At 51.6% G+C, this 13,681-nt stretch overlaps 6 protein-coding genes across 6 annotated transcripts; 4 read left to right on the forward strand and 2 right to left on the reverse strand.

Annotated features, from left to right (window-relative positions):
- Positions 1 to 99: 99 nt before the first annotated feature.
- Positions 100 to 1,383, reverse strand: N7482_007163 (uncharacterized protein; the record flags this gene model as incomplete). The annotated part of the gene is made up of 1 exon (XM_056689288.1): positions 100 to 1,383. The coding sequence occupies one exon, from the start codon at positions 1,381 to 1,383 to the stop codon at positions 100 to 102; it is 1,284 nt and encodes a 427-aa protein (XP_056541717.1).
- Positions 1,384 to 2,283: 900 nt separating this feature from the next.
- On the forward strand, positions 2,284 to 3,805 carry N7482_007164 (GDP-Man:Man(1)GlcNAc(2)-PP-dolichol alpha-1,3-mannosyltransferase; the record flags this gene model as incomplete). The annotated part of the gene is made up of 2 exons (XM_056689289.1): positions 2,284 to 3,130; positions 3,198 to 3,805. 2 exons carry the CDS (start codon positions 2,284 to 2,286, stop codon positions 3,803 to 3,805), a joined length of 1,455 nt encoding a protein of 484 aa, XP_056541718.1.
- Positions 3,806 to 3,976: 171 nt separating this feature from the next.
- On the forward strand, positions 3,977 to 6,017 carry N7482_007165 (uncharacterized protein; the record flags this gene model as incomplete). The annotated part of the gene is made up of 2 exons (XM_056689290.1): positions 3,977 to 5,836; positions 5,907 to 6,017. The coding sequence occupies 2 exons, from the start codon at positions 3,977 to 3,979 to the stop codon at positions 6,015 to 6,017; spliced, it is 1,971 nt and encodes a 656-aa protein (XP_056541719.1).
- An 819-nt stretch (positions 6,018 to 6,836) lies between these two features.
- N7482_007166 (uncharacterized protein) lies at positions 6,837 to 8,420 on the forward strand (the record flags this gene model as incomplete). The annotated part of the gene is made up of 3 exons (XM_056689291.1): positions 6,837 to 7,046; positions 7,186 to 7,956; positions 8,016 to 8,420. 3 exons carry the CDS (start codon positions 6,837 to 6,839, stop codon positions 8,418 to 8,420), a joined length of 1,386 nt encoding a protein of 461 aa, XP_056541720.1.
- Positions 8,421 to 9,382: 962 nt separating this feature from the next.
- On the reverse strand, positions 9,383 to 11,494 carry N7482_007167 (putative MFS sugar transporter; the record flags this gene model as incomplete). Its single annotated transcript, XM_056689292.1, has 8 exons — positions 9,383 to 9,585; positions 9,642 to 9,702; positions 9,750 to 9,906; positions 9,967 to 10,061; positions 10,116 to 10,307; positions 10,366 to 10,775; positions 10,825 to 10,914; positions 10,972 to 11,494. 8 exons carry the CDS (start codon positions 11,492 to 11,494, stop codon positions 9,383 to 9,385), a joined length of 1,731 nt encoding a protein of 576 aa, XP_056541721.1.
- A 410-nt stretch (positions 11,495 to 11,904) lies between these two features.
- On the forward strand, positions 11,905 to 13,330 carry N7482_007168 (UPF0075 domain protein; the record flags this gene model as incomplete). Its single annotated transcript, XM_056689293.1, has 3 exons — positions 11,905 to 11,982; positions 12,037 to 12,111; positions 12,164 to 13,330. 3 exons carry the CDS (start codon positions 11,905 to 11,907, stop codon positions 13,328 to 13,330), a joined length of 1,320 nt encoding a protein of 439 aa, XP_056541722.1.
- Positions 13,331 to 13,681: the final 351 nt, after the last annotated feature.

The raw sequence follows: 13,681 nt of genomic DNA on the forward strand, positions 1-13,681 counted from the left end.
TTGGAGGTGGGCTGCAAACTGAACTGACTTGATTGGGTGGACGGCCTATGACAGAGACTACCTACAATACACAAGAGAGTAGATTGATATCACATATGCTTACAGCTTCCACGTCCAAGCCTTGCCAGCTGCACCCTCGATCCTCACCCACAGAGTCGCCATACTAGCAGCAAAGAGCAGGACTCCCACAGTTATAGTCGCCCGTTCGTAATTGAACGGAGCCGACAACGCCGACTGTCCAGGCAACAATAACCCGGTCAATGGCGTCCCCAGCAGAGCACCCATTCCTCGAATGAGGTAGAGTGCACCATTAACCGAGGTAAAGTGTTGCACCCCGAATAACTCGATCAAACTGGCCGGGAACAGCGAGATGTATGCGCTGCCAAAGCAGCCATACAAGATAGCGAACAAGACGAACAGCACATCTGCCGCAGTCCCGGAGATGGAGTGGTCAGCAAACGTTGCCGGAAGCCAGAACGCAAAGACGGTAACCGAACTCAGAATTGTCGTCAAAAAGAGCACGTTCAGGCGGCCGAACTTGTCCGCCATATATCCGATGAAGATACGAGAGACGAAGTTGGCCGCATTGCTGATTGTAATATAATTATCCGCCATGCTCTCACTATGCCCCAGGGAACGTGCAAACGCCGCGTAGAAGAAGAGTGGCGTCGCGTACCCAGACGACTGCAAGAAGCAGCCCAGAGCTTGCGAGACAAACTTCTTGGACTTGGCTACCCGCCAATTGACCAGTGGTACATTGATCCAGCCGGTTTTCTTCGAAAGGCCGGCCGTTTGACCCTGGACTTTGGCTTTGAAGCTGGGCTCCCAGCGCAAGGTGAAGCCAGCCAGCGGGACGAACAGGATCACAAGGCCGCCGGAAATACGGAGCGCGTTTCGGAACCCGATGGAAGAAGTGATGGCTCGTAGCACGGGGGGCCAGACCATCCCACCGCATGCGGACCCTGAGATCACGATGCCCATGGCGAGGCCACGGCGCTTATCAAACCATGTTGGTGCAACGGACATGGTCGGTACATAGGCCATGCAGGTGCCCATTCCGACCAGCACGCCTTGTGTTAGGGCAAATTCCCAAACAGACTCGCTCAAACTGGCGAGAATACACCCCAGTCCAAATACAACGCCACCGCACATAACCACCGGCTGTGGACCGTACAGCTTAGCCCATGTCATGACGAAAGGCCCGCCCATGGACATGATGGCGATGGACAGAGTTCCGATCAAACTGATAACGGAAGAAGACGTCCCAGTAAATGGCGTTTGGGTCTGTTTGGCCATTTCCTCGTAGATAGCTTGGTATACACCGTAGGCAAAAATTATGGCGCAGGTCATGAACATGACTATAAAGCCTGCTGCAGCGATCATCGCTTGACGCCTTTGACGGAGGGTTTAGCATATGTGATAGCTAACCGTTGTACGGCGAGGCTGGGCGGTGCATAAGGACGCGCTAATGACTGGGGAAGGTAGAACATACAGCTTTGTTGGCGGACGTAGCTCATCTTCCTGTGTCGCGAGTGCTTGCACCGCATGCTCAGGTGCAGCGCTATCGCTAGTTCTGTGGTTCCTCTCCTCCTCTGCCATGACGATGCCCTCAAGGCCTTCAAAAACCCATCAAGATCAACAGAAAGCACAGATATAGGCTTCTTTTCTAGCAAACGACCGCAAAGAGCTCCGAGTGATCGCGGCCAGATGCCCGGCTTTGACGTGTTTAGCCGGTCGAGCTGGGGTCCCCACAGCGCTTTAAGTCCCCGGATTGTGGCAAGGGGCCAAGGGTTGGGCTACGGCCAGACCCATACAGATGCCTTTGAAGGTTCGTGCGTGTTCCTGTACCTCCAAGTGTTGTTTACCTACAGCCTGGATATTTTTTGTATTTAGCTGACTTGATGGTGCACATTCTGTATGTTGCAGGCAAGGCAGGGCCGGCAGTATTCATATCCATCGGCAGATGGATAAAGGTGCGCGACCCGAGCTGTTCATCTTGGATAAGCAAGGATCACAAGATCTATAGTTATGCAAAAAACATGCTGGATTTACAGCAAACACGGCCAATCCTGTTTATTATTAATCCTGTTGATTTAAGGATAGTTTTTATTAAACTAGGAGCTACTGTAAAGCAGCTTGAGTGCAAGGTGCATCATCAAAGCTGTAGTCGTCATGTGATGACGTGCCCCTACGTGTCTTTATCGCCGCTCTTGCGGGACGCGGTGGATGATTGATATCGACAACCACCCAGATATTCGGGCATTCTCCAACCACCCGACCACGATGTCGGGTCTTGCGCCCTCCAACGTGGTTATCATTCACCCGGACCTAGGAATTGGAGGCGCAGAACGGCTCATCATCGACGTCGCCCTGGCTCTGCAGAACCGCGGCCACCGTGTGACGATCTACACCTCCCATTGCGACGAGACGCACTGCTTCGAGGAAGCGCGCGATGGCACACTGGACATTCGTGTTCGCGGAGACACATTATTCCCAGCCCATGTCTTCGGCAGGCTTCATATCCTCATGGCTTCGCTGCGTCAGCTCCATCTGACACTGTCGCTATTGATGGAGCTCGGATCGAGGGGCGAATCAACAGCAAAAGACAAGGCTGTCCCTGCAGAGGAAGACCAAGATGATATTTTCATTGTTGACCAGTTACCAGCCTGTGTACCTATCCTCAAAACCTTTAGTCAGCCGCGCAAGTCCCGACGCCAACGAATCTTGTTCTACTGCCATTTCCCCGATCAATTGCTCGCACGACGAAACGAAGGCAGCTCGTTTCTCCGATTAGCGAAGACCGTGTACCGGTTCCCTTTCGATTGGTTCGAGGGGTGGGCGATGAGTGCATCGGATCGAGTCGTCGCCAACTCGAACTTTTCGCGCGGCGTAGTGCGCAGTGTGTTTGGATCCGAGAAGCTCGGGGATGTCGAAGTGGTCTACCCATGTGTCGATACAGACCCTGGAGCTGCGACGCCAGCAAAGGAGCCGGAAGAGGCGCTTTGGCCTGGCAAGAAGATCCTACTGAGCATCAATCGTTTCGAGCGGAAGAAGGACATGGGTCTAGCCGTCCACGCATACAATGGGCTGGGCGCAGAAAAAAGGAACGGGACACGATTGGTAATTGCTGGTACGACCTATCTTGTTCCTAGGTAATCTTGATTCGCTTGTGGCATACTGATTGAACATCCATCCAGGTGGTTACGACAATCGCGTCCAAGAAAATGTTCAGTACCACCAAGAACTCGACGATCTCGCGAAGGGACTTGGCCTACGAACCGCAACCACAAAGTCAGTGGTTTCCGCGCTGTCTATTCCCGACGATATCGATGTCCTGTTCCTTCTCTCCGTCCCCACCACCTTTAAGAATATTCTGCTCGCACAGTCCAGGCTACTTCTATACACCCCGATCAACGAGCACTTCGGGATCGTTCCCGTTGAAGCTATGCGTGCCGGGCTGCCTGTACTAGCCTCGAACACCGGCGGACCATTAGAGACAATCGTGGAAGGCGAAACGGGCTGGCTCCGGGACGCTCACGCGGTTGACGAATGGACCGCGGTTATGGACCAGGTGCTCTATGGCATGACCCAAACGGAGGTAGATCGTATGGCTGCAGCTGGAAAAGCTAGAGTAGAGCGAGAATTTTCGCTCACAGCCATGGGCGATCGACTGGAAGAGGAGATCTCCACGATGTTGTTGGCGGAGAGGCGTCCTTTCCACGGGTGGCAGCAGGTGCTTGTCACCCTAGCCCTCCTTGGATCCTTCCTTGCAGTGGCCATTGCTCTTTTACTTCGTAAAGCGTAAACTAGCTAGCTCATTTCGAGATAATACCCATTCCGTCCGTCTTCCTTTAACTTCACTTCACTTCACTTGGGTCTTCCATCTCCCGCGCATAGATCCGATTAAGGGTCACCTGACAACGTGACGTCGCGCTTCTCCCGCACCGCGTCTCTCGTGTCACAGGCATCTCCCAACATGCGTGATGTTATTGACCTCATATCATCGGACCCGCCTCTTCCTGAGAGCTCGAGACCGCCGAATAAGCCAGCTGCGACGCGTCAACCCCCGGCCCGCCTCACGACGAACTCGGCGCTGATATCGTCTGACTCGATCGACGTGTCCGTCTTCAACCACGATGATTTCCTCGACAAACCCGCGAAAAAACGCCGAGTGAGCAATGAAAAGGGCTCACCTCTTAGGCAAACCCTTACGGCGCATGGGCCTACCCGGCCAGACCGAAATCATATCTTCTCCTTCTCAGACGATGACTTCAGCCTCCCGCCCTCGAACCCCGCGGCGCAGAAGAAACACCTAGGCTGCGATATTGAAGAATCCGATCCCATTGTTTTCACCTCCTCCGCCCCAATAATTTCTAAGCATGAGTCTTTTGCACTGCCCAAACCACCTCCCGAAGTCATTACGCTCGATGATGAGGACGATGTTTGGAGGCTTCCAGGGAATGGAAACACAAGACGTGCAAGGCAAGATGAGATAGAGGAGTTCAGTGATCCGTTTGCACTTCCGGAGTTTGCGGATACTTTTGCGCTATCTGGAACGAGGGAATGCGCCTCCCACTCCGGGTTCTCTAGCAACACTGCTGCGTTGTTATCTACCCTGCACACGGCACCAACGAGAAGTGGTACTCGATCCGACATCAAGGCCAGGCCCCGTTCTCAAAAAGGAAAAGGCGCCAGGATGGACACTCCGCCAGCTGCTTATTTCTCCGACGAAATAAATGAACCTGTTGAACCACAGCGACCCGCAAAGAAGTCAGGCAAACTCACAACAGAACAGAAGGAGGCTAGGGCCAAGGCCCGAGCTGAAGTGAAGGCACAGCGAGATCACGAACGCCAGCTCGAGAAGGAGCGGAAGCAAAAGCTGAAGGAAGAAAAGGCCAAGGAGAAGCAGTTGGCAGCGGACATTGCTGAAGTCAACAAGCTCAAAGTGGATAAGAAGGACTCCACACCAGAGATGATTCTTGATTTGTCCCGCTCCCTGGAAGGAACCAGTGTTGGCAACCAGGCCGTTGAATTCATGAAGCGACTTAACGTTGAGCATGGTTTTTTCACGGGCCCGATCGCGAACGTAATCAAATGGCGTCGAAAAATGAACGCCACGTATAATGAAGCAGCTGGTCATTGGGAGCCATGTGCATTTCACATCTTGGAAGAAAAACATGTGCTCTGTTTGGTACCTGCACAAGACTTTGTCGACATGGTCATTGAAGCCCCAAATGGCGAAGAGAGAGAATCATTGGAACTGCATGTCCTCAAGATCAAGAGTGCCTACCCGCATTGCACAGTCATCTATCTCATTGAAGGACTCACGTCTTGGATGCGCAAGAACCGGAACTCCCGAAACAGAGCCTATCAAGCCGAGGTGCTGCGTCAGTTTGAACCGGAACCAGCTCCCACCCAGACATCCACGGCGCCCCGTCGAGGCAGGAAACCCCAAAATAAACCAGAGAGTACCCCACCTGTCGACGACGATATGATCGAAGACGCCCTCCTCGCGCTACAAGTGACACATTCATGCCTCATCTATCACACGAATACACCACCCGACTCGGCGGAATGGATCAAGATTTTCACGGAGCATATTTCTACCATTCCCTACCGACGGGAACGAATGGATGGCCATGACGCGGCTTTCTGTATGGAAAATGGCCAGGTGAAATCTGGGGACGACAAGCTTGACACATTTGTAAAGATGCTCCAGGAAGTGAATCGTGTCACTGCGTCCATGGCATATGGTATTTCATCACAGTACTCCTGTGTCACTGACTTGGTCCGGGGTATGCGCATGCATGGGCCCACTATGCTGGAGGATGTCAGGGTACGCTTCTGTTCTGCTCTGTCTTATCTGTCGCTTTCTTCCGAATTCACTGACAAAATGACTGTATTAGAAATCTGCGAACAAAAACGGTGCTCTCACCGATTCTCGCGTGGGCCCCGCGGCCAGCAAGCGACTGTACAAAGTCTTTACTGGGCAGGACCCGAATTCCACGGACGTCTAGCCCACTCTTTGGAAACAATGTCACGTGGTATTCTGCTGGTCAAGTCTGAATATCCCTGGTGGACTCGAATAATTACTACGACAGGTAGTTAGTCATCCGAAATATCTTGGGTACATTCGTATGATATCGTTCGGAATTTTGTCTACAGCAGATGACGGCGGCTTGTAAATTCCTTTGGAATCTCACAGGAAGCTACATGTGGTTCCAAACATTGATCATTGCTTTCTACCTTGCTTGAAAGAGCATGCATGGGAGTAAGCCCTTACGAGATTCTCTCTGAAGATGGCGCCCTAGGTACCGGAATCCAATTCTTGGCTTTCCTCTTCCTTTTAGTGCTCGCTGAGCGCCGCGTTTTGCTATCTGAGTGGATCTAAGCACGTATCTGAGCCATTATAGCTAGGACCTGTATATATTTGACTAGTTGTGCGATGCTGGTCGGGGCACCGCGCGGATATGGCGGGAGTAAACACGCGGAGCCCCATTCAACCGGGCGACAATTAGTACTCGGAGCAGGTACTAATTGACAACACACCGCCGCCTGCTTTTCCCGACCCGGGTCAATATCGAAGTGGCTGAGTGCTTGCAGATTTTCCTTGTACATCTCTTAGTGCGGTATATGTGCGCCCGGCGCGTAGTCTAGAAGCTTTGTGTCCAATCAATACAATATCAGTATATACACAGCCACATCAGCAAGCCACGGCACGTTGGATTGTGCCCTGGGCACTATTAAAACGTAGCCCATAAGCCCAAGTCTTATCAGGTCCTTTGAAACTTTTGAATCGCAGCTCTAGCGTTCAGCTCCACCTGATTATACATCCTATGGCAGGCAACATACCCAGGCGCGGGGCTATCAGGGAGAACACTGACGAAATCGCTGATGAAGAGCTCAATACACATGCAGGCCGCAAGGAACAGTCCCCAGACTCCCAGATCAGGATTTCGCTACGAGACAACGCGCAATCTCTTCAGATTGGCCAGAATTATGGCACAGTCAATTTTGGTCCCCCAGCGTCACTTTTTGATACTTTGGTTATCAAAGGCTACCAAAAAGAATTATTAGGTTTGACTTGCGATACTCTTTTGAAGAAGGCTCGCTTGCAAGCAGGTAGAAGAGCGAGTAACGCAGGTCTCCTTGCACCTTCACGAACCATTCCTGACGGTTTCTTAGTATCAACAAGCAAGCGACAACCGTAGCTACTATAAGCCGTATACAAAGGTCATAAACCGAAATATCAAGAAGCATCTGTTGTACATCGCTGATCGCTTCAATTTCCTGGATTGCGGGTTTGCGGAATATTTTCAGTCGGTTGTACCATCCTTTGACCGAGACTATGTCGAGCAACGTCTCACACATATTCGAGAAGATATTACAAAACGACAAAGTCCCAATCCAGCCAGCGTGGAGAACCCAGAAACAGCCTATCTTGGAGATCTTGGCGCATTCTGTGAAGCCTTGTCCAAAACATGGAATTACGATGCCAATCAGGACCCACCCCGGCTATTGAGCCCAGTTTTCAATTCTACCCATCGGCAAAATCAGGAAATTTTCGAATACCTACAAGATGCCTTTGAGACACATTACTGGGAGCTAATGCTGGACATATTTATGCAGTGGCATAGGAACACGAAAAGTCTTAGTGGAGAAATCGTCCTCAAAGTCCTGAGAAGCCTAGAAAGGGAAATCAGAAGCGGCCGAAACCAGCTTCTTCGCGATATGAAAGCACAGTCAGAGGACTCCCCTGAAGATTTGGCTCCAATCATGCAAGGAATTGATGAAAGAATCGCCATCCTGGAGTCTGTGGGCGATCTGGGCAATAATCCTCAATTGGAAATGCAGGGACTGTTGACACTCCCAGTCTCCCAGCCGCATAGTTCCCAGTCCACATCCCCTGGAGAGCCTTTGGTTGCTGGGACATCCGCGGGACTGATGAAAGAAAAAGTAAGTATCTGAATGCAAATTCATGAAAACCACAGTGTGACTGAATGATACCGATTTAGGAAAACGTCGGGCTTATAGCCTTGATCCTTATATTCCTAATCGCGGCTGTCGTTCCAGGATACAAAGCATTCTCAATATCCATGAAGTCTAGCGCACCAGGCTCGTTTCATGATGCAGAATTCATGTACCTGATCCAGAGCAGTCTCATGTCCGTGCTCGGCAATTTGGTCATGGTTATTCCCTTATTGAAGAAGTCTTTGTTTTCACCAGCTTACGGCACGATGTGGATGTTTTTCACCTTGGGGTTGCTTTTTGCAATCATCTCGATTGTCATCTACCCATTTATAAATACCGGCTGGAGCTCCATGGTGGCCTTTTTTAGTTCTATTGCTTCCGTCGCCTCGGTTTTGGTTATGACGCAGGATGCAGCGAGGGATGGGCCTCAGAAGGAGAAAAAGGATTGAGTGCTCACAGATAGTCATCCTATTCTCAAGAAGCTGTGCAACCAGGTATTCTGGCAGCAAGTACGGTTGTAAGCGAATACATTGCAACAAGTCACAATTCTATATGATGACCCAGAAAAACTTCACCCCAGATCAGTCTTGGGTATCCCTTTATCTTTTCCTCGTATAGCGTCATCATTCGCATGAGAACCAAAAACGTAACTGCTCTTTTCCAACTGCTTCTAGTGCCGTCCTTTCGTAAGCTCATCTCGCCTAGTAAATAATAGTTTTTGGCCCTTAATTGGAACCTGCGGTAGAGAATTCAGGGATGAATTGGAAGAGAAGAATAGAAAGAAGTAGAACGTTCGGCATTGTTGCTTGGGGGGTTTTGACGAGGCATGCAGCTCTAATTTGTACACTAGCTTTAGGCTGAGATCATATTTGCTCCATTTAGCTAGAAATGCCAGACTCCGGCTTTATAGGGGCTGAAACCCGTGTGTACGTTTGTCAAAGTTTGTCCGTTACTTGTAATAAGAGCAGGACCGAGAATGGAGGATCTTAAGAGATAAGATTATCATGATAGTCATCAAAAAGAAGGTCACAAAACATAGATTATGGTAGGGCTGGGTGCTCAATAGCCAGCATAGATGAATCTCTCAGAGAACACTGAGCGCTTGAGTGGATGTCGCAGTATCATCACGTCATCTTGATAAGCAGCTCTGACTTTGAGCCCGGTCTGAAATTTACTCAATGAGGCTGAGTCTTCCCACCCTTGTAACGCGGCAGCAGCTAGAAAGGGATAGCCCCACGCGGTAGAGGAAATATGGTAGGTACAGTATCCGGGGAATTATGTCGGTTCGACCGATATAAAGTCATGTAGTGTGTCTTCGAAACCAGTTCAGCTGATTTTTAGCTAAGGTCTGAGACCGTGTAAGAAACTGTCTATAAAAAACATGCGATAATCGTACAAGCCATCTGGGGCACTAGGCAATCGTCTGCTCCTCTGGTTTCTCATATGATGACTCATTTGGGTCACCTTCAAGGCCAACACTCTTGCGGACTCCGTGTTCCGCCAGAACGTCACCATGCAGTTTATACGCCTGCTCCATCTTCCAGTAGAAGGGACTGGAGGTGGAAAATAGTGCTTCGATCGATTCCAGGGAGCGGTTGCGGGTTTCAGGGTAGACTGACAATCATTAGCTCAGGGAATTCAAACGAGATTTTGCAACAGCAGAAACCTACAGAGGTAAATGATGGGGATCCATAGCATATTGAGACCGGCGAAGAGGAAGTAGGTGCGGCTCTGTGGATGGTCAGCTTTGTCTACCACAGATTCAATGCCAAGCTTACCTTCATGGTTTCAAACATAATCGGATTGACGAGAGTGGTCATGCCCACACCAATAGCCCACCCAGTGATACCGAAGCCATTACCCTGGGCTCGCAAGTTGCTGGGGAAGATCTCTGTGGGTACCAAGAATGCGACAGTACCCCAGGTGGCAGCGTAACTAGTAGCAGACATCGGGTTAGTGTAAAGAACAATGGAACGTCGATGTGGGTCGATTTACCCAATATTAAACAAGAACAACATAAGAATAGCTCCGGGAGCATACTGAGAAGCCTTGCTAGGATTTTGCAATGAGCCCTCGTATATAGCTCCAGCCTGGTAGACCGTTAGAGATAGTCACCGCGATATCCATGGGAAGTAGAGACATACAATGAGATTCACCGCAAATAGCACTGCTGCGCCACCAATGAGGCAGATACGGCGACCTAGGCGATCGACGATCTGAGCGCTGATGATGGTACCGATGATGCCAACCGTATTCAGACCCCCGGCTAGACCGTTTTGCTTGATGGTGCTGTATCCAGCCTGGTGCAAGAGAACTGGAGAATACGCAGTGACGGCCTGTAATTCGACCTCGTTAGATATAGCCATAAAGGAATGTTGGCCGGGATGCACCTACCGTAATACCGGTCCAGGAGGCCATGATCTGAAGCCAGACACACAGCCAAGCTCGTCGGCCCACATTCGGATGCTGCTTTCCTCCCATTCCGAGCAAGATCTTCAAAAACTGAACAGGGGAGCTACGCTCGCCTCCCTCTGCCAAGGTCACAATTTCCAAGTATTCCCGATCAATCTCCTCGGGGCTAGCCTTGTGCTTGCGAATAGACGTCAAAATCTCACGCGCCTCTTCATTCCGACCAACTGACGCGAGATACCGGGGACTATCCGGCAGCATCTTGATGCAGCAGACCAGAATCAGGGCGGGGACGCACTGGAAGGCAAGCAAGAACCGCCATCGCACATCCGAGTATCCGTTGTCAATAAAGGCGAGACCGAAGGAGATCCAATATGCGACTGATATTCCTAGGTCTAGGAGATGTTAGCAGGACGCAACGAAAATGCTTCCGGGTGTACTGACAGTTGGCAATGAAGACGTATCCCAGAAATCCGCCGCGGTGCTCCGCGGAAGAGGTTTCTGACACTAAGACAGGGGTAATGCCCGTCAAGGCTGCAACATCACGAGTCAGATCAGGGTTAGAACAATCGGTCATCGTAGAGATCTCACCTCCGGTACCAACGCCCGTCACTACACGAGCACAGATCATAAAGTCCGAACTCTGAGCGGCCGCCTGTAAAGCGCCGCCGACCAAGGCAAACAATGCGCCCATCAACAGGCCATTAATTCGACCAATCCGGTCAGCCAACCATCCTCCAGCAAAGCAGCCGAAGATGGCACCCAGGTAGTAGACGCTGACGATTCCGCCCTGGTGTGTGGTGTCGATGTTGGTGCCATCTGGGTTCCCAATGCCGACCTCGCTGACGTACTTGGGCGCGGCATTCACACCTCCCATGACACCCTGGTCATAGCCTTCGAAGAAGATGGAGATGAGCGAGAAAAACTGGATGGCGAAGTTCAGCTGCCGCGGCGAGAGCCGCTTCCAGAGCTTCGTATAGCCCATGTTGGTTACTTGCTCTGGCCTAGTTTGTACATCGGAATTTTCGAGGCTCACGAATCTTTTATACGGTGGATCCTCCGACCCCGGACGAACGGGATGGAGTTCATCGTGGAGAAAGCGCGGGGACGCCATTCAGCTCCGCATTCAGGCGTGTAGCCGTTTAACAGCCTCTCTCTGAAGTCTGAGCTAAATCGACTTCGCCATCGTGGCAAGGGCGAGAATGGAGCCTTCTACCGTTCTGCCGTTTACCCGACGCCACCCGCATTGGCTAAATCCGAGCTTATTTCTGCTTATTTCTGCTTATTTCTACGCGCCCCGCGGTGGCAACGGCCAGAAACGAGCATTTAACCGTTCTCCCGCTTAGCCGCAACCATTTAGCATGCACGTTGGGGCTCAGCGGAGATCAAAGTATACCGCGCTAGCTTGTGTTCCCCACCCACGGCAAATGCACTCGGGCTTCCGTTAAATACGGCCAAGTCCTCGCTCACCACGCTCTGCGAGTAATCTCGATACAGTCATCGGATCCCCGTGTGTAGATCAATATGGGTTCTATCAGCAACGGCACGACCGGCCATGCCTTGGATCTGACCGTCCTAGGCCTGAACAGTGGGACGTCGATGGTGAGTGCCCCAGCCTGATTATCATAGGAAATTGCAACTCACGTGTCAACGCAGGATGGCATCGACTGTGCCCTTTGTCGCTTCCGTCAGGAGACTCCCGAGTCGCCTATGCACTTTGAGCTGCTCAAGGTAACTTGTCCTCCTCGTCCTCCGCACAAAACACAATTAACGCTCGACGCAGTATGGAGAGATCCCGCTGGAGCCAGTTATCAAGAAGCGGGTGATGAACATGATCCTGCACAACCAAACCTCGCCATCCGAGTTGTCAGAGGTGAACGTCATCCTGGGCGAGACATTTGCGTCGGCAGTGCACCAGTTCTGCAAGGACTATGAGGTTGACATTGGCTCGATTGATGTGTTGGGCTCCCACGGCCAGACGATCTGGCTGCTGTCCATGCCCGAGCCAGGCGAGACTCGCAGCGCCCTGACAATGGCCGAGGGCTCCTTCCTGGCCTCCCGCACTGGTATCACTTCAGTGACTGACTTCCGCGTGAGCGATCAAGCCGCCGGACGCCAGGGCGCTCCGCTCATTGCCTTTTTTGACGCGCTGGTGCTACACCACCCAACCAAGTTACGTGCCTGCCAGAACATCGGCGGCATCGCAAACGTGTGCTTCATCCCGCCAGACAACCAAGGGGGCGTAGACGAGTGCTACGACTTTGATACTGGCCCCGGCAATGTCTTTATCGATGCCGTGGTACGCCATTATACGAATGGCGAGCGCGAGTATGACAAAGATGGCGAGATGGGCGCGCGTGGTACCGTCGACCAGGAGCTTGTCGACGACTTCCTCCGCCACCCGTACTTTGCCCTCGAGCCGCCGAAAACGACCGGCCGCGAAGTCTTCCGCGATACGCTCGCGCACGACCTCATCAAGAAGGCGGAGGCGAAGGGTCTGAGTCCGGACGACGTCGTGGCCACGATTACCCGGGTTACCGCCCAGGCGATTGTGGATCACTACCGTCGCTATGCCCCCAAAGGCTTGGAGATTGCCGAGATCTTCATGTGCGGTGGCGGCGCGTATAACCCCAACATCACGGCCTTTATCCAGAAGCACTACCCCAATACCCGCATTATGATGCTGGATGAGGCCGGTATTCCCGCCGGTGCAAAGGAGGCTATCACCTTCGCCTGGCAGGGTATGGAGGCGGTGGTGGGCCGCTCCATTCCCGTCCCCACACGCGTCGAGACTCGTCAAGAGTATGTGCTTGGAAAGGTTTCTCCGGGCAAGAACTACCGCAAGGTCATGCGCCAAGGTGTGCTTTTCGGTGCTGGTCGCGATCATCTCTCCCCGGTGAAGGAGCTGGTCAACTATGTCGATGGCAAGGTTTTCAACAACAAGTGGTAGATAAATGTCTCTTGAAAGGGAACTACCTATAATGAGCTCGGTTTTCTTTGGGATGAAATGGGTTGGATACATTATTCTTGGGGTGTTCATTGTGTGTATATACCGTTGATGATTGACGCAGCCGTCGAATGTTTTTCTCAGTCTAGTCCATCCATCATGATCCAGACAAGATTTCTCAAAATGTAAGAGGTAGGGGGGACGTTAACACCAGTACCTATTCAACGCACTTTTTACCCTGTTTAATGCGAATAGGCTCTTTTCACTAGCATTTCAAAAATTTACTTCCCCCGAGCATCACGCGCTTTATCGCCGACAAGTCCGCCCCCGTCTCGATCCACATCCCCACGTCAA

The sequence above is a fragment of the Penicillium canariense genome (assembly GCF_028826845.1).
Source record: "Penicillium canariense strain IBT 26290 chromosome Unknown utg000004l_segment0_segment0, whole genome shotgun sequence".
NCBI lineage: Eukaryota > Fungi > Ascomycota > Eurotiomycetes > Eurotiales > Aspergillaceae > Penicillium > Penicillium canariense.